The 27,190-nt window shown below is 49.5% G+C and overlaps 1 protein-coding gene across 3 annotated transcripts in view; it reads left to right on the top strand.

Moving 5' to 3' along the window:
* Positions 1-26,367, top strand: part of ZMAT4 (zinc finger matrin-type 4) — a 57,171-nt gene extending 30,804 nt beyond the window's left edge. For all 3 annotated transcript variants that reach the window (XM_065659138.1, XM_065659139.1, XM_065659140.1), the window contains exons 3-7: positions 2,279-2,368; positions 8,426-8,582; positions 14,045-14,272; positions 20,600-20,696; positions 25,912-26,367. In XM_065659138.1, coding sequence (XP_065515210.1) covers positions 2,279-2,368; positions 8,426-8,582; positions 14,045-14,272; positions 20,600-20,696; positions 25,912-25,927 — 588 coding nt within the window. In that variant the 3' untranslated portion in view covers positions 25,928-26,367. The remainder of the gene's footprint in view (positions 1-2,278; positions 2,369-8,425; positions 8,583-14,044; positions 14,273-20,599; positions 20,697-25,911) is intronic.
* Positions 26,368-27,190: the final 823 nt, after the last annotated feature.

The following is a 27,190-nucleotide window of genomic DNA, read 5'->3' as shown; positions in this document are numbered from 1 at the left end:
TGCTCTGCGGAGGGGAAGAGATAACCCGCAGGGCTGCTGCGAGCAGCGCGCCAGGAGTCATCCCTGTGCTCTTGCCATGGTGTTAGGATGATAAATACACATGTAAATGTAGAAAATACCAGAGATAAAACGGGTGACAAATGGGCTGTGCTGCCTCCGCTCCCCGAGAGGGAACGAGATGCTCACTACATGCTTGCAAAGGCCAGCGATGGTTTTAAGCTCTGCTTTTATAACCGTAGGATAATAAGGCAGCATAAGGAGCCGTGTAGTTTTAAATCATGGCACGTGTAAGTTACTTCTTTACCTTGGTGTTCATAAATCCAATCAGGTGCATAAATAAAGGCGAGAGGTGTTTTACAGACGGCTGAAGCTTCGCCGCCTTTTAACGCTGACGTTTGGACATCATTTATGGCCCAGCTGAGTGCCATGGAAAAGAACAGTACAAGTTATTACTGCTCCAAATCTTGCTTTTCCATCTCCTCAGAAAAGCCCACAGAGATTTTAGCCTCTGAATCCAGAGTGGGCATCGGGACATGCTGCATTAACTCGCTGCGGGGAAGGATGGGTGAGGCTGGCTGCCTGCTCCAAGGGGTATCACAGGGAGGGAATGAAGCTGAGAAGCTCTGGCCACGTCTCTTTTAAGGTGCATTTGACCCTCCTCCATCCACAGCTTCTCCCATTTGGTCTTTTAAGGTCTCCTCCATCCATAGCTTCTCCCATCCCTGCCCAAGGGTCCAGCCATCGCCCACCTCCCTGCTCTCTCTGTGTGGAGCTGCAGCATCCGAGCATCACTTCAGGCAGGAAGCAGGAGCTCCACCAACCTCCCAGGCTGACTCTGCACATCTATCCCTTGCATTGCCGTTATCATTACCTCCTTACGCATCGCTGCTAATGGCTGATAGCTGAAGCTTTGGGGTTTCCTGCTCTGACTGCATCAGGTCATGTTTTCTAAAGGCATGAAGACAAGTCAGGGAAAGGTGTTTGACATTATTTATCTTGACTGATTTTGCTCCATTAAAAGAAATTATTGCGTAGTCACATCTATGCAGACAAATATAGCTCTCTGCAAATTTAGCTCCCAGTTCACACCACAGGGAAGAGAAAAAAAAATGTTCCAGAACATGCTAATGGTAATTTAATAGTTTATAATTGCAAATCTGTGATCTGAAATTATAATATTACAGTGCCATTGTGCTGGGAGGCAATCAGAAATGGAGATTCAGAGCAAACATTTGCATAAGAATAGCTGCCGTGCATGTCTGGGCTCTGGATGTGGGCATTAAGGAGGCACAGTCTTTCCCCTCTCCTCACATCTACTGTTAAGAGCTGACTGTAACTTAGTGGTTGGAAGGTTCATGTTTGTGCCTCTGCAAGTGATGGGATCGCTTTGCCTGTCAGTGCTGCTGTGACCAGGACATCTCCATCACCCTTATCCATGGGTAAGCCCCATCCGTGCCTGAGGCAGCGTGAAACCTGGTGTGTCCCTCATGGGAAGAGTCCTATGGGCATCCCTCAGCTCTTCCCGATCCCTCTGCAAGGCCCCTGACGACTTTCCTTTGGTATAAATACATCATCTGGAAGGGTTTTTGCTGCTCAGCTTCCCTTAGGAATGCTTGAGAGAGGAGAAGGGGCTCCGGCTTGGGATCTACGTGGTCCTCACCCCTCTCAGTGCAGGAAAGCATTAGATTCCATAGTGCACAATTATCTGGTAATTTACTTGTGGGAGAAATTTCCTTCCAATCTTTGGCACTGTCAGCTGGCTCATTTCCTACAGTTTTATACCCCTTATATATTATATTCTTCTGGAAGAGTAGGAACCGTGGACTTTGGTTTGTGTATGCGCATCTGGTCCCTCGTGATGCCATCCTGTATCTGCCCGAAGCTAAATAACCCCGGTCTTTTCAGTCTCTGCCGCTATGGAAATGACCTGATAACAAATGCTGCTCTTCTCCTGCTGCCTTTATTCCCACTGTATCTCCCAGGGGCCGTAGGCAGAGGGATGCAGCACAGAGCAGGAGGATGGACCATTCCTCCTGCTAATGGCAGGTCTCAGAACCACTCCACAGCTCAGTTCAGCTCGATGGGGAGCCTCTGTGAGATACAAATGTTCCTCACCTTGGGTTTTCTGCCCATTTTCTCCTCCCACGTTGGATGCATAGGTCAGGGGATGTGAAGTCTTGCTGCAGACGGGTGTTGTATGCACAGCCACAGAGCCTCTTGCTTTTTGTAACTTTATTTTTCCCTTTTTTCTTCTCTTTTCTTCTCTTTTATTCTCCAGAGTCGGAAACACGCCAGCAAAGTTCGCCTCTATTATATGCTGCATCCCATCGACGGAGGCTGTCCAGCTAAAAAGCTCCGGTCAGAAAACGTGGGTATAATTGAAGTCCCTGTTTACTCAGCTGCTTTGTGAATCATTGACTTTGTGCTGCATCATTTTTTCTGTTACAGCCACAGGTACCCAGAGGTAACATTTAGATTAGCTGAAAGGCTAAGTAACTGGAAAGGAGTTTTAATAAACCCTACAAGAAATATTATGTGCATCAGCAACAGTAATTGCGGTTTTAGTTACTCAGTTGTTCATAGAATCATGGCCTGGTTTGGGTTAGAAGGGACCAATTCCATCCAGGGACACCTTCCACTAGAGCAGGTTGCCCCAAGCCCCATTCAAGCGGGTCTTGTTGTTGGGGTTTTCTATTGTTTGGTTGTTTTCACTATCCTCAAGCAGAGGCAAGCCCCAGGGGCTTTGCATTGATGCATTACAGGCATCAGCTCAATGTGCACTTGAGTGGGGAGGGTCAGGAAGAAGAACAGGATTTGCTGCTGGGGCAAGTCCAGAGGAGGCCACGAGGATGCTCGGGGCTGGAGCAGCTCCTGTATGGAGCCAGGCTGAGAACATTGGGACTGGAGAAGAGAAGGTGTGTAGAGACCTCAGGGCAGCTTCCAGTGCGTGAAGGGGGCTGCAAGGATGCTGGAGAGGGGCTCTGCATCAGGGGCTGTGGGGATAGGACAAGGGGTGATGGGTTCAGACTGAAACAGGGGAAGTTCAGGTTGGAGATAAGGAAGAAGCTCTTTATGTGAGGGTGCTGAGGCACTGGCACAGGATGCCCAAAGAAGTGAACACCCCATCCCCTGGCAGTGTTCAAGGCCAGGTTGAGCAGAGCCTTGGGTGACCTGGTCTAGTGTGAGACATCCCTACCTATGGCAGGGGGTCGGAACTGGATGATCTCCAGGTCCTTTCCAACCCAAACCATTCTGTGATTCTATGATTTTTGGTTTGTCTCTCTTCTGCCCGATTTCCTCTGGGAGCTGATGGAAACGGACCCAAAAGGCCCCGTCACAAGGCTTGTGGTCACTCTGCACGTTTAGAAATTGGCAATTGGGCCCCTCGGTTGCCTTCAAATAAACAACGGAACGCAGGGAAATTGGACCAGCTCAGAGCCATTTGTCAGGCAATAAAAGGAGGCTAAATTTACAAGGGACTGATTCACAGTGAATTATTCATTCAGCTCTTTCCAATAGTCTGGGGTTGGTGAGCGCGCTGTTGATAAGGTTCCCAGCAGATAGCATCCAAACCATTTCAGATGCACGGGAATGCGACTGCGGCTTAATGCTATCAATAGCGAGGAAGATACCTTCTAATTAAAGGGAGAAGCATGCACGTTTTGCCAAAGGAATCTGAAAGCTCCTTCGCGCAGTAATTAAAGTTTTAGTGGAACTTTTATGTTGCACACAGGGTAATTTCAGCTGCAATCTACCCCTTAACAACAGAATCTCACAGTATTTTTATGGAGTTATTAATTACAGGGTGTGAAAGGTGCGGTAGATGCGCACGTATAGACTTGGAACACTGTGCTCTAATGAGATTCGTTACATCTAACGAGAAGCCACGGAGCTGCACATCCACCTTAGCACAAGGATGGGGTGGACGGAGAACCAAAGAGCTCTCAAACGCATCGAAGCCGAGCGACTCCATCTCCTTTGTGAAAGGCAACAGTGTGAAGCTGCTGCAGTTGTAGAATCAGTGCCAGAGGCTCAGAAACAGCATTTGCTGCCTGACCTTTCACTGAGGAAAAGGCTTGTTGCTGTTATTTGAGGACTATAAAAACACTCTGCATTCCCACAACACCCGTTATCCTTTCACAGTAAGGAGTAGGAGGCTTCTACAATTAGTCTTGCACTGGGTAACGACTCGGTTGTTGGGCTGTTCATTATGGGTTTATTTGCTTGGGGGGGGAAGGGAGAAACCTCACCTTTGGTTTTACATTTCCCCTTAACATTTCAGCTGCAAATAAGCCCACAAGGTGCAGCCTATGTCAGGACCCAACTGAAAGGAGGAGTCGTGTCCTCGAGTCCCAAGTGAATTAGTTTTAACCAGCCTTTTCTCACTACCTTTAAAACCCGGATCCCCTAGTTACCATCAGGGCAGACACAATGAATGTTTCTGATGTGCTGTGAAACGTGGTTTTGGGGATGGGAGAAAAGCCTTCAAGTTCTTTCTAGCCCTCCTTGTACTAAAGGCGTTCAATTGCTTGAACCGGCATCATCTGTCTCTAAAAGGAAGGGGTTGGAATAGCAAGGATGGGTTGTTTGAGGGAAGGGAGGAGGGTATTGGGTTGTGTTGCTGAGGGTAATGCATGTGCCGCTGGAGGTGGTTAAGCCAAGAGCTGTGCCCCTCTTAGGTATACGTGGTGCTTTGGGAGGCTCAGCTTCAGTTCCCAACCAGAAACAGGTTGTACAGCTTCGGGTGCAGAACTCGCTGTATGCTGCAGCTGAAACTGGGATGAGATGTCTGGGTTTAGGGCCAGCATTCTCACCATGTGTTTTGTACCCCATCAGAGGCTTCTATCCCTGCTGCAGGGACCATAGGACATGTTTACCCTGTCAGACACAACGCTGGCTCAACTCAGGGCTGGCTTATCTTCAGGGAACGTAGGGTCCTCAGGGGCTCTGAGACGCAGTGAGCGTTTCAGGTTTAGATACCCATAAACCGGTACAGGCTAAAATGGAAGTGGTCTAAATTTCCTACAGAGTGGTACAGAAAATAGCTCTTTAACAGCACCGCCACCTTCACAGCAGAAATCAACTCAAATGTGGCAGATACTTTGCAGGGCTGTGTTCCAGAGCGGTACGTTTCCAGGGTTTGGGGAATCTTTTCTCCTTGGTAAAACCTAGGAAATGAAGCCGGCAGATTTGTGGAATCAAAATCCTTACTTTTCCCGAGGATTGCTTAAGGAGCATCCAGCAAAGGACTGCAACCGCCTGGTCCTACTGGAGGATTATGCCTTTTAGCAGCTTGTTAGCAGGCATTTGAATAACTCAAGTTAATTCTGTTGGATGTATGAGACTTGCTTTGAAGTTTATGATATTACAGAAAGAAGCTCGATAAATCAGGCAGGGCTGGGAGAGGGGGGGAAGATGAGCACTGTCAGCATTGGGAAATAGGTGCTTGGTCTCTGGTGTGTCTCGTTGTGCTCCAGTTTGGAGCCATTTGCCCCATCAGTGCTGCACCTCCGCAAAGGTTAATGAGAAGGGGTCGTAAAGCAGAAGACTGCCAAAACAAATGGTACCACGTTGGCTGCTTTTATGCAGCATGGGGTTAGAGAGCTGCTTGTGTGGGCTTTATGGAAGCTAAATTGAGATATTGGTGCCTATTTACTGCTGCTGCTTTAGACTGAGCTGGCGTGGGAGCAAGGGAAGAGTTGAGGGGAGCTGGATGAGAGCCATATGGGTGCAGAGCATCCCTGGGGAGCTCGGCTGCGGGTCGGCCGAGCCCTGTGCCCCAGCGCAGGCCTGCTGATGGATGTGATTTTACCAGCTGGCTGCACAATCCTGTCAGCACGGTGTCATTCAGCAGGTGACAAAAGACACCCGGATTGGGTTCCCCTGGCTGGTAAAACAGCCGCTGACAAATGAGAAGGCATAATTACCCTTCAGGGTACAGCATCCTGCCTGGGCGGCTCTGCAGGGAGCTTGGGTGGTACAGGAGCCTTGGGTCAATGCTGAACCACACTCGAGCCCAAACATCTTCATCCTGCGGGCATTTGGTGTATGAGGAACGGCTGCTGTTGGTCTGTTGTGTTTCAGGCAGAGGTTGGGAGTGAGAATTGGGGATGCCCCTGTCCTGCCAGCGTGGCCAAATCCCCATCCAGGCTTCAAGACACTCACCCAGAGATGTGGATGGACTCGGATGAGCTGCAAAGCAAACTGCGGATCATTGTGAACCCTGGGCTCTGCACAAAAGGCTTTGGAGTGTTTGAGGGGGTTTAAAGTCTTTTAATTCCATTTCTTAACTGCAGTCTGTCTGGGACAGCAAGTTGTGAAGGGAAAAGTGTCACTGCAGAGCAGAGCTGGCAGAGGAAGGGCCCCTGGTGCATCCACACCGAAGTGTATCAGCTTTTCAAACAAGGTCTGTTGGAGGCTCTTTCATATGTTACCACTGTGGTTGATCAATAGAGTCTGGGAATTCTTTACTCTGCTCTTAACTTTCAAGTGACTTCCCTTTGAAGACATAAAATATCTTGAGAGAAAGCTATTTAAAAGAAGTGCAAATTACACTCGGAACAGTACTAATCACCCCTTGAGATTTCTCCCTGAGGTTGAAGTTGATTTGCAGTTAACAACAACAGAAAAAGCGATGGAAATCGGGCCTTTTTCTAACTGGGCTTATTTTGGGAGAGAAAATGACCTCAAATAGCGGGAGTTGAGGAGCTGGGCTCTTCGCTCTGTGTCTGAGTCAGAGCACGATGTTTGTGGAAGCAAGATTGCAGCTCCTAAAGCGGATAGGTTGCTGCTGTGACTGTACGCAGGCAGTTGGAATACTTGCTTGCAAACAAAAGAGAGCCTATGGCTGTCTCCAGATGTCACTGAGGGAGTTTTGCTCTGCAGAGGGGCCGGATCTTACCCAGGGAATGAGAACTACCTGCAAGGAGAAGGTAATTTCAGACCTTTGGGAAGGTCTTGCTCATTGTGCTCAGTGGCCAGCACAATGCATTGAGATCTTTGGGAAAAGCAAACCCACATCTCTCTGGCCCTAAACATGATTCCCATTTCCTTTGTGGAATGGATTGAGTAATTAATTGTGACTAATGGTGTGAGCATGCTTTCCCCCCTTCCTTTCTCGTTGCTTGCACCCTTATGTACGTGGAAGCTGTTTGTTTGTAAGCCCTCGCTGGCAGCAGCAGGGATGTTTCCCTGACAGATGCTCAGCCCAGAGGCTGTCGATGGGCTCTCCTCGGCTGCTCAGCTCCTCCCTGCTGCCTGCGTTCAGCCAAAACCCCCATTGGAGCCGGGAGAAATCCCAGTGGGTGTGATTATGCCTGGGAAGTGGTGGTGGTGCTGGGAGGTGTTGGGGGTTATTGAGATGCTCGGTGCCCTGGGTGAGACATGGGCCAGTGCTGGAAGCGGGTGCAGGATGCCGGTGGGACAGGCAGCGACCCGGTTCCTGCCGCGGTGGGAACAGGCATCCTGGAGCTACAAGCACTCCTCATGGGGTCTGCTTAGGGGGAAGGGTCTCAGCCCAGCCCTGCTGAGCGGCTGTTTTCCTTACAAGAATAACTGTAATGAAGGTTGGAGATGATGTCCTCATTAAATCAGGGTTTAACTGTACCGATACAGACGCAGTGACTGGTACCTGTGAAGGATGGTCCTGACTTGTACCACTGCCGCAGCGAGAGCCTCTTGCTGGTACTGAAATACCGAATGGTGACGTTTGGGACTTCTTTAAAGTTCCAGTCACCTCGTAGCTGACACCAAGGATCTCACCAGGGGGGTCCCCTTTGCACCAAGGTGTCTCATTGTGCAGATCCTCAAACAGGGCTATGGCTGCTTTGTGCAGCATCAGTTTCCGGGATGGGCTTTTTACTGTTGTGTGCAAAATGTCTTGGACTTTAATGGATTGTCTTTTTTGAGCATTCAAGAGCTCAAAATGCATCTCTAGGAAAGGAGCAGAACGTAAACGTGGCCTTTAGGTGCTTTGGTCCTTTTTCATTTTGTGCAAACCCTGCAGCGAGTGTGTTTTCCTGTCTTTGGTGCATGCCATGAGGATGCTCTTGCCTTCAGGTTTCTTTTGTCAGCAGCTGGCAGTAAATGATTGCTGCGAGGTATAAACCTGGTTCCTCTGCAGGGGCCAGCAGACGGGCAGCCCAGGCTGGAACAGACACTTGATAAGGGCTGGAGGCAGGCAGGATGTGATGGATGAGCCTCATGGATGTGAGATGAGCTCCTGCACTTGGTGAGAGCAGAAGCACTGAGTCAAAGGCAACGCTGGGGCCAGGCAGGAGCGAGTCCAGGGGAGATAAGGAAAGGAAACCCCTTGTAAACCACGGCCTTGGCATAACAATGTGGATTCCTCTCTCTTCGTTCTCCATGCCTGTGCTTGCTGGGCTTATGCACCTCTTTTTTTGTCTGTGTGTTTGTCTCCACGCAGGGCAGTGACGGTGACTCAGTGGATAAGAACAAATGCTGCACGCTCTGTAACATGTCCTTCACCTCGGCCGTGGTGGCTGAATCCCATTACCAGGGGAAAATCCATGCCAAAAGGTTAAAACTGCTGCTGGGTGAGCAACCAGCACTAAAGGGCACAGGTAGGTGCAGGGGGGTCCAGGGTGGGCTCGCTGTGCAGCATCAGCACGGCAGCGCATGGGCAGCGGGTGATGACCAGGGGCAGAAGCAGCTCCTCCTTTGTGCCGCTGTTATAACAACCTTAAACAACCACTGATGCTCATTACTTGTCTGCTTTGTTCACATAGATGAGTGGTTCATCAGCCAGGGCTGGCCTTTGTGCGAGAGCCCTATCTCTGGCTCCATGCTCCTGAAACCTTTCGCTCGGTGGCAGACAATGTCTCCTCTGGGCACAAATAACTGAGCCTCACTTTAATTATCAGAAGTTATTCTACAGCTCAGCTAAGATGTTTAATAAGCCTTTCGTGTTCCTGTACAGAACAGAGTGCCATTTGCTTTCACCTTAGAGGGAAATCTAGTCTTTAAAACCTGTTGGATTGATTGCCTTTTGATTCTCGCCCAGATGGGGATTCATGCTTTCCTCCGCGGTGATTCCAGTAATGCAAACCTATTAACTTCCACATTTAAAAAGCCAAATGTTGGAATCGGATAATTTAACCATCTTGTTGTTTGCTTAACCAGAAAGTCTCTGCAAACCACTCACATACAGTGAAACCAAACTGCCCCGGTGGTTGTCGGGTTAGAGGATACTTGGACAGCGCGTTCTTCATGCTGCCCAAGCAGGATAACTGGGCTGTGGTCCTGCAGACAGATGTGATCCAGCGTTACTACCAGTGGCACTTCCTTTAGAATCTATACCCTGTCCTATACCCTTTAGAACAGGGTATAGATTTAGCTTTGCACTTTGCATCCTTCCTAACATGATGTGCACGTACCCTAGATGTGATCAAATCACGGTAGTGCTCCAAACCCCATCCCTTGTGTATAGCCCTCCGGTGCAGGAGGTTTTCTCCTCCATCACAAAACCTGGGCTTTCTGCTTCAATCCAGGCCGGTTTCTGAGTGTGCTGGATTTCAGGGAATAGCCCATGGACCTATTCCTATCTAAGTCAATGTTTCGGATTCAGCTACCAGTAGGGAAAGACTCGCTGTTTCCTCCTGGTTGCAGGCAGGGCCCCGCAGGTCGGAGGGAGCTGGGGCAGTGCAGAGGCAGTCGGATAACCCATGGGCAGTGGTTCTCCGTGTGGATTTAGTGTTTTAATCATCTGGATGAGCCTCACAGAGGCTCCAAGTGAGCTGTGCCGCGTGCTCCCGCAGTAATGGGCTCTTGAGCAGCGGCAATCACTAGGAAAGAGTAACTCAAGGACTCATCAGCTCTCCCAGACACTTGATCTGGAAGATGAAGCTGAGCTGCAGGAATACTTTAATAAGCACCTTCTGGCTCTTGAGTGCTTCTCACAGATGTGCCCTTTGGACACTGCCTTTTTCTGGGCTTTCTTTGGAGTCGCCCAGTTTTTTTCCACAGGGATTTTGTCCCAGTCCTTCACGGCTGGTACTGGGGAGCTTCCAGCCTCTTGGACAAAGCTTGGAAGCCTCTGGTGCTCCTGAGTCCTGGACATGTGTCTGTGACAGCGGTGTGGCCAGGCTGTACAGGGTTTGAGTGGTTTCTGTGCTGCTTTCCATGGGAAAATTCATTATCCCGACGTTTTTCTTCCGTGGAATGCTACTCCATAGGCATCACCCTTACAGCCCAGGAGGCCTGTTTAGGTTTTGATGCTCGCTTTGAGACCTGTGTGATGCAGATTGAAGTGATGGTGGTGGAGTGCTCGTTGCTCTGGCTGCTGTAGTTAAAGGGCTATTGGGTGCAGTTGTTCTGGAGCCCCTTTGGTGCCGGAGCTGCAGGACAGGGACATGGCGCTTTGGGATGAGTCATGGTTTGTTCTGCCTTTGATTTGCAGAAAGGATATAAGTAGCATTAATCTGCTGAGAAACAAGCTGCTAACCTGCAGCAATCCAGAGATGCTGACAATCACTGACGTATTCCAGCCCCTTCTGATGTTCCAGGGACCTGAAAGCTGAGCCTGGTGACCAGTGGGTGCTGATGGTGCAGGAGGCCACGTGATGGGTTAGCACCTTCAAAAGACATCCAGCTGCTGTTCTCATCATGACACCATAATCCTTCAGGTGGCTGAATGGGTTGAACGTTTTATGTGGTGTTGCCCTGCACTCTTAAGAGTAAAATCTGGTTTAGCTTTCATGTGTGATCAAAACAAGTGAGAAAAGCTCTCTACAAATATTAGAGCTCTCATCATCTTTTAATTAAAAAGAAAAAGGAAGCTGAAAATGTTTTCCCTGTTCCCCGAGTGCTCTTGTTAGGGATGAGATTAAACGCAGTCAATCTGAAAAGGGATTTTAGTGGCAACAGGCAAGTAAATGGGTAATAAGTGCTGGATTGTGATGCCTGATTTTCAGCCTTGCACAGAAAGGTATTCTGCCACCTTAAATCGCTGTGAAGATCTGTGCTGACCCTTTGGTGGGTTGATGGTTTACCCCATTGGTGGGTCTGTGTGTAAAGGGAAGAGCAGGATTCCCTCTTGTCACCATGGAGGCTACATCAGGCCTAAATTCTGAACCTGTGCTCTGCAGAGTATCTAAAGCAAGGCATCAGTGTACGTCCTACCCTGTGCCGCACCATTCCTACCAGGTAACCCAGATGCTCTTTCTGATCCCTCTAAGCTGCCGCATCCTGTGAAGGTTTGGAGGTTCATGTGGATGAGTTCTGCCTCCAAACAGGCCCCTGCTTGGTATTCCGGGGTTTCTGTCCCACCAGTCCCATAGAAAACCACATCTATTCCCAGTCCCCTTATGGAGTTGCACCTTCCCTTTCAATTTTACCATCTTAATGAGATGCAGAGCTCTCATTTCTCTGCTTGTGCTATCAGGAGAGGGAGAAGTGCCTGAACAATCAGGTTTGTTCACAATAGGAAAGGGATGTCTCATCACCACAGAGAAATATTTGTGATCTCCTCTGATGCTTCTGCTGCACAAGGTTGTAGCCCTCAGAGGCTTCACATCACTGCTGTCTCTAGTCATTTCCAACATCTTCTGTCAGCTTGCATCCAGTCATTGCTGTGAGTTATAACCCAAAGAATAGTGAAGGGGGGAAGAGCTGCTGCCTTCTCTGATGGAAGTGCGGGTACCTGCAGGCATCATCACATCAGGAAGGTAGGAACTGGTCCCTCCGCATTGGCTTTGGGAGGGAGGTGAGGAAGAAGGGGATGATTCTGCTGGCTGGAAAAGTCACCTTGGCTTTTCTACCTCCTTGTCCTTTAGTTCCTAGTGTGGGGTTTGCGTTTCAGGTGTGCTGACAGGGTCAGTGGCTTTCAGGCTTGGGCGCGCGGATCCGTCCAAGCCGCAGCTGGGATCCCCTTAGTCCCAGGTTTGCGTTCCAAAGAAAACGGGATTTCTCCCGCACCCCGTGGTCGCGGCTCAGTCACGTTCTCATGCTCAGCCCCCGAGAGTGGCAATGCTAAAACGCTGGGTGCCATTTAAATGCAGCTATGAATAAAGAGCTTTGCATGCAAGAAATAAGTCAAACATTAGTTCATTGCCAGAGTGCTAAAGTGTTTCTAACTTTATATTTTGCTTCTTGCAGCAAAGTAAGACTTTCTCACTTCCCTCCCACAGCAAAAGGGAACGTAAGGCAGACTGTCATGAGCTATTTAGCATTTTGAGATGCTTTAAATAGTCAAACCAGCAGCTTTTCTGTTTGTGTTTTCGATGGAGAAACATTTTTAACGTTAGGTGGTTTGTGAGCATTTATTATTCATTTTCATGTCGCTGCTCAGGGAATGAGGATATTTTCTGTCCTGTCGTAGTTCTGTAGCACACATCAAAATGAGAACTCCACGTCGGTGTAGCCGTCAACTTCCAAACCCTCCCGAAGAGAAATAGATGGGAGGCACGGGGTGTTTGCATCCGTTGCCAGGCTGGGTTCAGCGCACCTTAGCACTGGTCGTAGTTGTAAGGGGAGCCTGGGGAATGTGGCCTTACAGGACAACACGGATGTGAGTGCCAAGGGAAACCCAACTGGGAGTGATGGGCGACACGGGTCTCTGCTGTGGGGCTGGGCTCTGAGCACGGGGCCGCTGGTCCAGCAGATGCCTGAAGGATGCTCCAGTCGGATTTCTTTAGCAAGCGGGAGATATAACTCCTGTGGACACCACCAGCTTTGTCAGCTGCAGCCTCCCTGGTTCCCTTCTGGCAGCAGCTGAAGATACGAACAAGGAGAAAGCTGACCAAAGGATCTGATAGATTTAGCTTTATAGCCTGGGGCCTGCAGAGCAGCGAGTCCAATACATCACATTGCTCCCGGGCTGCTGTAAGCACTGGTTGTTTGTAACGGTCCAGATGCCCTCATCCTCTCAGATCTTGGCAGTTGTCATCAAAAACAATGGAAGCTTATCATCCCCCTGAAACTGATAAGGTTGGAAGTAATTTCATATGTAAGATACAGTTTCCTTGAGGGAAGTTAATCGATGGCCCTTCCCGAGCAGGTCAGCAGAAGATTTATACCAATATTAATTGTCTTGAGCCGTGAAGTCAATCACAGTGGGCTTCAGGCCTAATTATACATCTAAATATATCCCTGCCTCGCTCTCTGTTGCCATTCCTGGTGTCAGGCACCGAGGTGGGTTCATCGCTTGCCAACCCGGCTCTCATCAGGGCTCAGCTGGAGCAACACGGGGCCTCCTGATCAAAGCAGAGCAATGAGGTCCTCATCACCACCTAAAAGTTTGCCTATTCTTGTAGGGCAGAGGGAGGGGGTTGTTCATTATTTAGGTCGCAGACTGGAAAAGGAAAGGAAAACCACATAAAAGGGAATTTTTCGAGCGGGTGTAATGATGAAGTTGTGTATTCTTGTATCTATCTGAACTTTCTGTTACTTGAACCTGTTTTCCCGTGCTTACATTGTACAAAGCAGGAGAACTCTGGCTCCATAGTGTAAATCACCCATTTGCCTCTGAAACGATACGGGGATGGTTTTTGTGTTCCCAAATGGCCTCTTGAAGGGAAATGGGATTAAATCAAGCTCAGGGGCTGCTGGTCAATCCACAACGTGAAGATATTGGAATGAGGGGACTGACTATTGAATCATTTCCATGGGTGAGGAGTTGCAGTTCCTACAGCATTCCCTGTTCTTTCTGAGAACAAGTGGAAAAGAAGAACCCTGAGACAGCGATAAACCTGTCTCTGTCTTGAGGAGTAGATGGCTTTGCACGATTTGTTTATTCTCTGCTGGCAGTAAGTAGCAATTTAAGCAGGATAAGTTTAGCAGGTTTAGTCACAACAGTGAGGAGATGTGTAACTGCAACGAGAGCACTCTGCTTTCCCAGCTAGGGCAATGCGGAGAGCCGGGGAGCAGCCCTGTGCTACCCTTCCATGCTTCTTGTTTGATGGGAAACGGTCCATGTCTGAGCAGCATCACACAGAACACCCAATGGGACCCTGCTGCTCATTGTGCCTAATGTGGGCTCAGCCTCGGGGCGTGCTGACACCTCACATCTGCCCATCTCCCCCCATAGGAACCGCGCTGAGCCCCCTGAAGCAGCCGCACACGGACAGTGCGCCGGTGGTGCCGTCGCCGCCGCAGCGGCGGGACTCGGACCGGTACTGCCAGCTCTGCGCCGCCTGGTTCAACAACCCCATGATGGCCCAGCAGCACTATGATGGCAAAAAGCACAAGAAGAACGCGGCCAGGGCTGACCTCCTGGAGCAGCTGGGGAAGACCCTGGACCTGGGCGAGCTGAGAGGTGAGAGCACCGGGGCGAGCTTCCCATGGGATGCGGTGATGGCAGCGATGCTGCCCTTGCGCGCCACCGGTTAAGTGATGCAGGGGAGAGCGTGACGTTCTTGCTGCTCCTCCCTTCTCTAAGATGAGAGTCTGCTGGTTTAGAAGCATCCTTCAAAATTTCCTTTGCCTCTTCCTAAAATAGTCCCTTCCATTAGCACTCACTTGTGTCCTTGAGCAAGTGTGGACTACCCCTGTGAGCTAGAGGAGAACATGTTAGAGCGCTCAGCCCTGCAGGGAAATAGGGATGGGGCTGATGCTGCTGGAGGCAGAGCGCGCTCCCTTCATCTCTCTGATGGAGAGCGGGGCATTAGCTGTCTTCTGTGGTTTAATTAGTGCTTGTAAAACACTGCAATGGCCCTGGGTCAGCAGCAGCAAAGAGAAATTGAGCATTTCCTATGGGTATGTTAAACACAAGCTTTCTGTGTTCCTGCTGAAGGGAGAGCAGCCATCCATCTGTCCATCCATCCATCCATGCATGCATCTGTCCATCCATCCATGCATCCCTGCATCTGTCCATCCATCCACGCATCCATTCATCCATACATCCATGCATGCATGCATCCATCCATCCATCCATCCATCCCTCTGTCCATCCCAGCCCCATCAAGAGGGGCTCTGGCACCCTTGGGCTCCCTTTAGAACTGCATCTCCAGATCACCTGGGTTTGAGCCTTGCACCTCTGCAGGACCCCCTCGTGTAGAGCCCCTGAGCATCCCCAGTCCCCCCAAGGGGTTGATCCTGCCTGATGCTGATGAAGGACCAGCTCCATCACCCAGTGCCCTGGGGACGGGGCTCAGGCTGAGTGCTGATCTAGGCCTGTTGTTCACATGGAGGTGTGATTGCAGGAGGAGAGGTACGAGCCTCCTGTTGGAAGTTATCTCTATGGCCTTGGTTATAATCCTGTGTGCACACAATGCATGTGAAGTAGGCAGAGGAGAAAGTGCAGGTTTGACTTTCAGCATCATGCGGGAGAGGAGGTCTGGTTTGCCAGTGCTGTATTAACACCTGAAAATTACCTTCCTTTTCTTTTTTACCTTGCTAAATGAAATAATTTCCCTGTAAATACTAATGGCTATGCAGCATATTGTGCATCTCTTGTTCTGAAATAAACCCTGTAATGGTTATCCAGATCCTTCATGTGCTACCTAGTGTGACTCACAATGCCATAAATGATTCATGTGGCTGAGTCACTGCCCACTGTCAAGAATATGCAGGGAAATAAAACCCAGGACAATAACATGGAAGCGCTTAGTACTTTGAACTGTGCCAAGCTCAGGAGTGGCTGAGGCTGTCATTAACAGTAAATAAATCAGTTGTGAAGTGTTTTATTCATTTAGCTTGTGCCTAAGGGGAGTCGGAATCGGAGGGCTTTGTGTACTCATCAGCCCCTGTCGGTTTTTAACTTCACTGGGAGGATAGAGCGCATCATTACAGATGTAAAGGCAGATCTGTGCGATAGCCAGCATAGGATGAGCTCTGCCTCTGTGCAAGAAAACAGCCTTACCTTGGCAGATGAAGTCATGTCTGACTCCAAGAGAGGTGCTGGCAGCGGCTGAGTTCAGCGGTACCCAGGCTGGCAGTGACATCTTGTCCGAGCATCACTTCCCATGTCAGGTTCCAGCCCCTCTCCCTGCCCTGTGCTTGTTTCGCTGCCTCGGTGTGCGCTAGAGCACAAATTCATTCCCTTTCCACGCTCTCCCCATCACAACTTAAATATTCATTCAATTTTGACTGCTGTGGGAGACAAACATTGGATGCATTGTGTGAGCCTGGAACGAGCCGTGTCATTTGCAGTACAACATTTCAGCAGCCTTTGATGCTCTGATAATGGCTACGATAAAATATTTATTGATAAATATGAATGTGTATTTGGAGAAACAAAGATAGAGATGTATTTTGGGATAACTGATATTTATAGGAAACAAAAGCATCGGTTCTTCTTGCCAAGTGCTCGTCCTGCGATTTTGAAGTCTTATTTTCTTCTTGGAAATGAGAAAGAGAAGGAGAAAAAACAGCCCCCAAAGGGAGATAACACATTATCAGCACTGCTTCTGCAGCGAGTATTGAGTTGAAGCTTGAAACAATGCAGTCCATGTAGGTGCATGGTCCCACATGCTTTGGTGGAGCAGAGGGCGCTTGGCAGGTTGTTTGCAGTGCACAACCACCTGGGGTCCAGCGCCATCTCTTTGAGCATCCTCATGTGGCTTCCCAGCCCTCCAGCAGAGCCAGTCCAGGATCCCTGCTCCAAGGAACGCCGCTGGTCCTACTTGTTAGGAGAGCGCATGGAGATGCCCTGAGAGAGCAGGGAACATCCAGCCCATCCTGGAGCAGGTCATAAAGAGGCACAAGCCGGTGCTGTGGTGACAAACCCGAACCCTGGGCTCTGCCCCTGACAGCTTGTGCCTGTTCAGCAACAAGGAGCAGAAGCGGCTCCGTCTGGCAGCTCCTGCCTTCCCGCAGCCTGCGCCTGGCATGGGGGGAATTGCATCCCTGCTCCATCAGGTCCTGGTTCGCTTCACATCTGGCATCACCCAGCGCTGAGGGTTCTGGTTCCTCCTCTGATGCAGGTGGGCTCTGCAGGGGCCTCACAGCAGAGCCCATCCGAGCTCATCCATAGGGAATTGAATTGATGCCGGGCACTGCGGATTGCTGGTGCGGAGCCAGAACCCACAGCAAAACACTCGCTCCCCCTCAAGGCTGGTGCAGTGACTGAAAGCTTCCTTCATTCCATGGATTGATTCAGTGTGCCCATTCCCATCCGTTCGAATGAACAAAATGAGCAGAAGACACACACAGACCCTTCTTCATCCCGTCCTTGCTTATAACCTGCAGTAAGCAGGATGGGGATGGCTGCACAGGGATTTGTCACCTGAAGCCGTCGCAAATGCCGTAGTTGCAGATGGTGTCTGGCAAAGTGCTGAGTTTCATTTTCCTTCTCGGCTCCCAATTTCTTTGTATGCCTTATAAATACTTCCCATTCTTTGCTGCCACTGTTGGTTAGTATAAAGCGATTTAACAAGTACTCCCCTGGAATGTCTTTTAATGCACTTTAAGCAGAATGACATTAATGACTTGACTTGTTAATATTTTATTTGATGGATATAGGAGCCCATTCAATTTTACATGAATGCACGTCCCGACGCAAGGCAAGGAATGTCGATGTGTTGTGGGGATGCAATAGGAAACATGAAGAGAGAACACAGACATTTCCCAGCACGGATGCCTGTGGTTGCAGCCACCATCCTATTGCAGGCTGCCTGCTGTGCTAATGCTTGACTCCAATCGCCTTTGGTTGGGTGCAGACCTTGTCCTGCCTCAGGAATGGGGCTGCCCCGGGGCAGTGTGGCATTGGGAAACACAGTGGTGTGGTTCCTGGTGCCTTTCCAACTTTGTTCCAGTCCGGGTGTTGTTTCCATCCACCTAAAATAGGGCTGCCGGCGTTGGCAGATGTGTGATTCTGCTGAGCACGAGGGAGTTCATGGAATCAGCCCATTCTATGGCAGCATTTTCCAGCCGTCAGGAAGAGCCGCTGCAGCGGAGCAGCCCTGAGTCCCTCCCAGGCTGGACATGGTGGTGGTGGTGGGGGGGTGGACAGGAGTCCCCCTTGTTCATCACCATGAGCAGCCTTGACATGCTGGTGGGATAAAATCAGTGTCCCCGGTTAGGAACTGTAATCACGGATGGCGTTTCCACCTACACAGGTAATTAAGATTCAATAAGGCTGCTGTTAATGTGTGCTGTTAAATTAGCTGCTGAGCATTAGAACCTTATTACCTTAATTTAAAGTATTTCCAGTTTCTTACTTCCCCCCCTTCCCATCTCTGCCCTGCAGTGATTGCGGCATGGGCTGAGGGCTCACGCTGCAGCATGGTGCTGCTGCACCGTGTCAGCCATGCAAAGCCTTTCCCCTGCATCGTGGACACAGGGTTTGACTAAAAGCAGCCCTGCAGCACCAAGAATGAAGTCAGGAGAACATCCACAAGCATATTTGCTATTTGGTTTTTGTTCCCTACCGTACCACGACACATAAACCGTGGGTGACTCTTACGATTCTTCTGCATTACCGTTTGCTTGCTATTTTCAAGCACTCATCCCAATATTTCTGGAATATTTTGTTGAAGAAGCTGTTTCACTGTATGTTGGGTCAAGTTTCCTATGTGAGAGATGGATGAGGTGTTGGAGAAGTGGGGCTGTCAGTGCGGCTAGTGCAGCAGAAGGCGATTTTGGGGGGAGTTTGTAGATGCACTAAGTGTATCTACAGCCTCTGCAGTTAATTATGGTGAGCATAAACTGCTCAGGTTTGAGGCTTGCCGTACATCACTTGTTCTAAGTGAATTGTTCTAGCAATTTCTGCAGAGAAATAGTCCTGTAGAAAGTCAAGAGAGACTATTACATGGTACATTAAAACCGCTCCCGAGGAGCGCAGCGGCCCGTGCTGAGAATCCCCCAACTCTGGTTATTTTTAAGCAGAGCCTTTCAATTAAGCTTGAAACGATCTGTTCACATCCTCCTGGATGTGAATCAGTGCAAAGCCAAAACCTGACCGCAGGGGCTTTAAATATGCAATTCCCTTATTTCCTAGGAGGACTGGATAGGGATTGCTTTAGCATCAATGGTCATGGTAATGCCGATGTGCGTGTGATGTCAGTGATGCTAATGCAGGAATGTTTGGGTGCAAACTTGAGAGGCAAAGTAGAACACTGCTGTGCAAATTAAGTGCTAGGCAGGCCAGTATCCCTTCCAGAGGAGGGGAGGGAGGAGTGCACCAGGGTGCTAAGCAGAAATGCCTCAGAAATGGACCAAAATGTGCCTTTTTCCAGTCTAAACTGAGAGGAATCAAAGCTCATCCCATCCATTCCAGCTGGTGGGCAGCAGGCTGTCCTAGGGAGCGCTTTTTCTCCTGCACCTCCCATTCTGGTTGCTGCCTGCTGGATGTCTCAGAGGTGGGAAGTTTGATCTTAGCAGAAGAAGCAGGGCACAGGCTGGGTTGGTTGGGTTGAGCTCCTCAGCTCGGATGTTTTGCAGTGAATGTACTCAGAGACCGGTTCTGTGACTCGGTTATAAACTGCTTTGCAGCTTCGCTTGGAGATGTGCATGAATCTCCTTAATTGCCTGGGTTTTTTTCCTTCCCTGCAATCTGTGCCCAGAAGCACAGCAGTGAATTAGGAGGGAAAGGCTGTTCAGACCCAGCGCCTTCCCCATGCTGCGGGTGTTGCTCTATGGGGTCATGGCTTCCCTGATGCTCCTGCAGCTCTTGTGAGCCAGGTACAGGCCAAGGTCCCCACTGCTGCTGCTCTGGGGGTGTTTCTGGGGGTTGGTTCAGTGCTGCTGATGCCATTTGTCTCCTCTTTGCTAGCAGGAGATAAACCTTCTATGGGTATGACCTGTGCTTGTGCCCAGCACAGTCACTGCCCTGGCTGCTCCTGCAGGAGCCTGCTCAGCAGCTTAGATCATGTCCCCTACAATTTGCATCACCATACAATAAACGGCGGGGTAGTGACTTAGGAAATCACCTCTAACTGTGGCAATCAAGCAAACAATGAAATGGGAAGTAGCAGAGGCTGCCAAGAGATTTGGTGGGAGGTAAAAAAAAAAACAAACCCCAAATCAAACAAAACCCCACAACCACCCCCAAAACCAAACCCAGCATCTCTGGTGTGAAGCCACTGCGCTGTTGTTTCTAGTTCAGTGGTACTCAGTCGGCCAGCAGCAAGAGCAGCGGCTGTATAAATAGTTGTTTGTTATTGTAGCTGCAAAGGGCTAAAATTAGCCAAGTGCAGGCTGCTTGCGGGCAGGGACGGAGACAGGTATCGCAGCCAAGAGTAAATCCATCAGGAATGTGCTTCCAGCATCCAGGCCACCTCGTACCTGCACCAGGCTTCCAGCTTTGATCTTCAGACAAGGCCACCTGCCATCAGTGGATGAATCAAAGCGCATCCCTTTGCAGGGGAAAATAAAGTTCCTAAGCTCTGTCTCCTTAATGGACTAATGAGGAATGGCTCTGAATTGTGATTGCTACAAAACCCCCAGAGGAATGAACGGGGCCTCGTGTGCTCCATAGTGGCAGCACAGGGATGCTCTGTGGGAATGCACAGGAGAGTGATGCGGTGCTGCGGGGACCGCAGGCTCCAGGAGGGATTTGCCTTTGAACCCTGCTTGTCTGGTCCGTGCCTCTTTAAAATATCCCTTTAGGCTTCACTGATGCTTGGGTACCCTGGCCTGGGAGAGTAAAAGGATGGGTTACTGTGGAGGGAGCGCAGTTAATGGCTCCGGGTTTTCTTTGCAGGCCTGAAGCGCAGCTACACGTGCAACATCTGCAGCGTCACCCTGAACTCCATAGAGCAGTACCACGCACACCTGAAGGGCTCCAAACATCAGACCAAGTGGGTATCTTCCTGCTTTTCCTGTCTGTCTGTGCCTGGATCAGTATATAGAATAATGTGTTGCACGCTGCGTTGGGAGTATAATGGGATTAAGTGTTTCCAAGTGAAAATGTTTATGCTGTGATTTAGAGCAATTATGTGTTACCCAACTCTGAGATTGGAGGGAGTCTGCTCTGTCAATTAGTACGAATTATTAAAATGAAGTGATGAAGATACATGGCACCAGAGAGTAGATTAATGAACTAATCTCTCTTAATTCACTTACATGTGAGCTTTGGGAACCGTTTCAGGACTGCCCAGATTAGAAAAGGAATATAAAAGGTGTCATTAGTTACTGAAATGCTTCAGGTGCCTTTAAGGACAGCCTGAAAGATGAGGCAGGATGATCAGAACGAGCAACAAGGACCTTCAGCAAGTTTCCTGCCTCTGTCTCCCTTCCTCTTATAGCACAGCTCCCTGATGGGGTATCCCTGCGCAGCGTGCGGGACAGTGCAGATCGGATTGGGGTCCCTACCCACTGCAACAGATTCCCCCCACTGGGAAATAGAGCTGACAGCTCTTCCCATCAGAAACCTGGAATGAGAGCTGCCTGGGTATAGGCTGCAATTTATCCTTCCCCTGCCAAGCCGTCTGAGTTTGCATTATTATTGCTATTGGTGTTATTACAAAGGCTAGAGGAGCTCCTTTCAAACCAGAGCAGCCTCCCGGGCAGCAAATAGAGATGTGCAGGAAGGATGCACTGATGCTTTTCAGCGTCAGGAGGGACCTTCACGTCCTGCTCTATCCCCACACCTTCTGCTGCTGTTGCTCAGGCTCCTGCAATTAGCAGAGTGTCATCTCCACCCTTAGACAGCTCTGCAGCCCCGTTTCTGCTTCATCTTGGTATGGATCAAGCCAGCTTGTGCAGGGAACACCAGCGAGCGCGGGGGCCTGCATTGGAAGGACCTTCCTCTTCTGCAAATTAATATTCTTATCAGTCTTCCTAAATTTAGTTTCTTATCATTTATTCATAATGACTGAAATCTGGTCCCCAGAGATTTTCATGGGCATTGAGCACAAGAGGAAACAAAGTAATACATTCAAAAGAGAGCGTGCTACAAATGTAATAATGGAATGCCAATTAGAGGCATTCGTCTGACCAATTTCTATGGGAAATCGCTCTGATTATTCTATTTCCTCCATCCATTGTTCGTTGTTACACAATTTTCTCTGAGGCCAAGTATCTGAGCACAGGGCAGATCTCACCCCAGGCCTATAGGAAGTGCAGGAGCATAGGAGACAATAGACTGGCAGCTTGGGCTTGTGCACAACAAAAGCTCTTCCCACCCTGTAATTAGGATGTAACCAGATTTTACTCTCCTTGTTTAAAGCTGCTTTTGCAGCTTCATTGTCCTCTGGATGGGACTGAGGGGATGAGTTACCCGCATCTTGTATCCTGAATCAGGTCCAATGCGATGCTGAATGTGGCTGGACCCAGTGATGCAGCCATGCGGTCTCATGGGTAGAGTTCTTCTGTTTGCAGTGATGACCTTGTACATGGTGTTTGTGGGCTGCACAGGGTGCTTGTGGTAATAGCAGGCAGCAGAACTTGGGTAGGTAAAGCAGTTGGTACCTCTCATGTTCCTAGCTACAAGAATCATCTATATCTCAGCGCATCCTCCCTGCAGCCCTTCCACCTACCCTGGTAAGCGTTTCACCCACTGGCTTGGGCTCTTCTCATTACTGCTGGTTAGTGTCAAGACTGTCCAATTCCTCGTAACTCGGTCTGAAACCAGTGCATTGCAGTTGCCAAGGCAACAAAGCACTTTATGTCAGTGTCATACTTCATCTAATTAACAAATTAAAAGCAGAAGGAGGGAGGGGGGGGAACAGTTTGTGAAGAGCAGGGATTTTGCTCTGGGCAGGGGTTGGAGGGAAGGTGGGCACAGGCTGGAAGCACCCAAAATCAGATGAGTCTTCTGAGAAGCTGCTTTAGGAGAGAAGGATGTTTATGAGGGATGAGTCAAGTTGTGGCTATTTATTATAGTCCTTGAGAGCTCTCCAGAGAGCAGCTCATGGTTGGAGTAGCTTTAAATAACCCAGCACGCAGCAGCCCTTGAACTGCTGCTTAGCAGCCCGTGTCATCCGGGCCTCCACTGCTTCGTGGCCACCAGCGGTGCTCCTGTAGCAGAGCAGAGTTCAAGGCTGGGTACCCTGGAGCCGAGCTCTTCCCTTGCGCCTGGTGCGTGGAGCTCAGTGCTTGCAGGGATTTCAGGGCCTGCCTGGATGCTTGCAACTGGGTTGGTTTGGGCAAAAAGATTGGGAAAAGGGGGAAAAAGCTGAACGTGTCTCGGCTGGGATTTGGAATGAAAGATGCAGGAGGAGGTGGCTGATGGTGAGGTATTTCTCATCCCTCAGGCCAGTGAATATGCCAAGCAAGATAATGTCTACGAGCTCCCATTTTTTTCTCCAAGGTGCAGGTACTTTAAGCCATATATTTGAAAATAAAGGGGAATGCATCCTTGGTTTTCATCCTAACGTAGAGCCAGGAACTGGGGTGAGAGTTGGATACCCCCTGTAATCTCTCTGTTAAGACATCACAAATGGGCACACAGGCTGCTCATGTCAGGGGGCAGGCAGTGTCCATGGCAGCTCCGATGGGAATGTCTGCACAGCACCAGCTTGGGCACTGGGGCAGGTCTGGAACGGGACTGGACTCTGGAGCATCTGCAGGAGCGCTAACCCTTTCATTAGGGATTTATGAAGGTGTGGAGGTGATCGAGCCGTTGTTTGGTTGCTTTCCATGCCAGTGAGCAGAGGAGCAGCAGGACGAGGAGCAAGGCACCATCACTGGCTCCCTTTCCAGTGGCATCTGGAACACCAGCTTATGAGGAAGGAGGGCACGTTGTCTCTGAAACACCGCGAGGGCATCACGTGCCAACCTTTCCCCTTAATGCTTGTGAAGTAAAGAAACTTCCCTCTTTCCTGGTTTATGTAAACGGCAAAGTTCCCAAATCACTGCCGACAGTGATTTGCAACGCACGACAGGGAGTTAAAGCCCCACGTTGTCGTGAGAGAAGCCGGGGGGTATTCGGATTCTGGGGTCAAAGTGTGTGAATGCTAACTTAGGGCTTGGTGAAATCACTGCCCTCCTCTAAGCAGCACATGCGGGCGTGGGATTGGGACAGGGTGCTCTGTCCCCAGAGGCTCCGGTTCCAGGTCTGAAGTAGCTCCTCAGGGGCTTGTGGATGAAAGGAGCGGAGATGCTGTTGGCAGAGCACCAGAGCCCAGACCCACGTTTGATGTAAGTGCCATCTCTGGGCTATAATAACGTGTCGGGGAGTGAGAGTTGGGAGCAGTCCCCCACCCTCTTGGCTGTCAGCAATTGGAGGCTGAGCTCCAGCCCTAGTAATTAAGAGTCTGACTCTATGGGGATGATGATTCCCACCTCCATACAGAGGGATTTTGTCTTCTCGCCTTTATTTTGTCTCTTTGATCAGCCAGACCTCTCTGCCACATCTAGAGCTCACAAATATATTCTGGCGTTTCATAACCACTCATTTACACATTCATAGATGCTAATACATGTCTAGGCTTCCCTTTCAGACTCTCCCTTTCTGATTAGTTTTAGGGTTTCTGCAGAGAAGGCGACCCAATCCTGCAGCTATCACTGGGCTAAAATCCATTCAACCCGTGATAGGAGTGCAGCGTTCAGTCCAAGTGAATTCCTGGGGGTTGAGAATGGTCCGTCCTAGTTTGGAGGGTGTGCTCTGAAGACCTTTCTGCACAGCCCTTTACCTGGTGAAAGCCCAGGTTTGCTGAGGCGCAAATGACAGCGGGCTTGATGCTTTTCTCCTTTGTTTTCTGATTGGGAGCACAGATGCCTCATTGGAATCGTGTTTATTAACATAAGCTCTCGGCTCGTCAGAAATCAGAGCTAATCACACTAGTGTGACTGTGGTACCCGCAGAAGTGTCCCCCTCCACCACGACTGCAACCCCATCGCGCTTCCAACCGATTTTAGATGGAGTAAACAAGTATTTACAGCCTGTGACAGCTCCTGGTTGTGGGATGTGATGATGGATGTTTCCTGGGGGCTATTTCCTGGACTAGAGGAAGGCTTTGGTGCTTCCTGGCCTGACTTTTGTGTCAGATTTTGTGATTTCTTTATGTCACATTGCGTTTTATTTCATTGCTTGGTGCTCTTCCTGTTACCTCTGGACCTTTCCAGCCCCATCCTTGGTGGTGGGAGGTTGAGCTCCCTTCTGCACATCCTCAGCCTGACCCAATGCACTCCTTGATGCAAGATTTCCAGTACATTCCAGGAGGTGGTAGTCAATACTTGAGTTGTACCCCCTGTTTTACAACCAAGCCAAATGTCTTTTTTCTTCCCTTGATGAATGCAACTCATTGGTAGCAGTAACAAATTCCATGCGCTTTCTGTAACGTACAGTGGCTGATGCCTGCAATGTAAAGAAGCCTTTAGAGAGATAAAAACTCCAGAAGATGAATAGTTATAAAAGGTATATGGAATTGAAAGGCATTTTAATCTGTCATTGTTTCAGTGCCAGAGAGCAGCTGAATTGCCTATGAGGAGAGAGTGTGTAATACTTCCTCTCATTATAGGATTAAATTGTCTCTGTTCCCTTTTAATGTAGTGCAAATAAAGGTATTTGTGATACCTTCTGGTTTGATCATGGTTTGGAAGCCCCGGGGTGGTTCATGCGTCTTTGTTCCATGGTGTTGGCATATGGATTATTTTAATGTGAAGCACAAGCACTGGGCTGATGCCCGAAGTGTAACCCTGAGCTCACCAGTGCTGCTTGAGGACCTAAAGAAAGGGTGCTTTTTTCAGCCTCTTACAGCAGTTTTCTGTCATAAACCACAAAACTGGCCTTAAACTCACCAACGTGTTTCAGATACAAAGAGTTTCTGTGTGTTTTGTTCAGGATCGAAGTCTCCTTATTGCTCATGTACAATTGGCTTTAGCCATCTCTTCATCACGGGCTGTAGCGATGGGATACGGGGTGATGGGTTCGAACTGAAACAGGGGAAGTTCAGGTTGGATATAGGGAAGAAGCTCTTTATGTGAGGGTGATGAGGCGCTGGCACAGGGTGCCCAGAGAAGTGATAAATGCTCTGATGGAAGTGGGATGAATGCTGCCGGCGAGGCTGGAAGTGCACAGAGCCCAGCTCTGGACCACAGAGTGATTTGTGCTTCACTTGTGTCTTGCAGCCTGAAGAACCAGTAGTAGCTCATCAGTCGAGACAAGGCAAACCACCGAGGAGGCTGCTTCTGCGAGGGGACCTGGTGAGCAGGGAAAGGCTCCTTTCTTGGACAATGATCCCGCGTGGATTCGGTTATTAACACGTCACTAACCTTCGCTTGGGACAAACACATGGATATTATTTTTGGGGGTGTTTTTTTTAATTTTGTGGTGAGTTAAACTGTTTCAATGGACTTTTTTAGCCTTTCAAGATAATATTTATTCAGCACAGAGCCTAGAGTATGATAACTCCCCTGTAAATACAGCACTAAATCATCCCTCATCTTCAGAGACAGTGGAAACAAAATCTTTTACTTTTTCATATTTATTCTTAGATTTCTCCCGAGGGTATAAAGCTATTCTATTACATTATCCATGATAGTGATGTAATCAGTCTTCGAGCAGAAATAAACATACTTTCTTCACCTTCTCCAGCATGGTTTGTGTCAACACATAAAGAGCACCAAAAAATCAGTCCCGGGGATTGTAGAGTGGATGAATCCTTTTCCTTCCCTCTTTGACTTCAGCGAAACAAACGGTTCACTGAGCAAAGAAAACTCAAATGAAAGCGTGAAATCCTTTTCCTGCCAGTAGGTTTCCAACAGGCTGGATGGAAGCTGTTTGCTTCATCACCGTTGCCGATGCGACCCCAGAGCTCTGCTGCCTGCATCCCTGGATGCTGTGGAGCCTCCCGTCGAGCTCCAGCATCTCCCAGAGGGCTTGGACCAAAGGTTTCCCTGCATCAGAACCCCTGAACCCTGCATCCCTGCTGGTGCTGCAAGAGGTGAAGCTTTTGGCAGGGTCAGGTCTGCGGGGAGCTGGAGGTGCTGGGGATGCTCCGGGTACTGGGTGTCACTGGAGCCCCTCCAGCAGGGTACCAGCACCCATGAAGGACCCCGTTTGATGGCTCTGCAGGCAGGGCCCATAGCAGGGAGCGATGCTCGGGGGTCCGTGCTCACAGAGAGGAGAAACTCAAAGGATTTAAAGGAGCAAAAGTTGACTGAAACCCAGCCCTAACTCCAAGAGGAACAGTGGTGTGCAGAGCCCTGCGGGGTCCCAGCCTGCAGCAGCTTGGGGCTGCTCTGTAGGGAAGGTGTTTATTCCTCGCTGGCTTTTGGGGGGAGCAGAAGCAAAAGTGACTCAATGCACTGGGAGCAGGGAGCTCGCAAGGATTTTAGCCTTCCTACTGCAGTCAGCACAAAGAGACCTCACCTGCTGCAATGCAAAGAGCCGCAGTGAACGTGATCC

This window comes from Lathamus discolor, chromosome 22 (assembly GCF_037157495.1).
Source record: "Lathamus discolor isolate bLatDis1 chromosome 22, bLatDis1.hap1, whole genome shotgun sequence".
NCBI lineage: Eukaryota > Metazoa > Chordata > Aves > Psittaciformes > Psittacidae > Lathamus > Lathamus discolor.
This window is presented reverse-complemented; position numbering and strand designations above follow the sequence as displayed.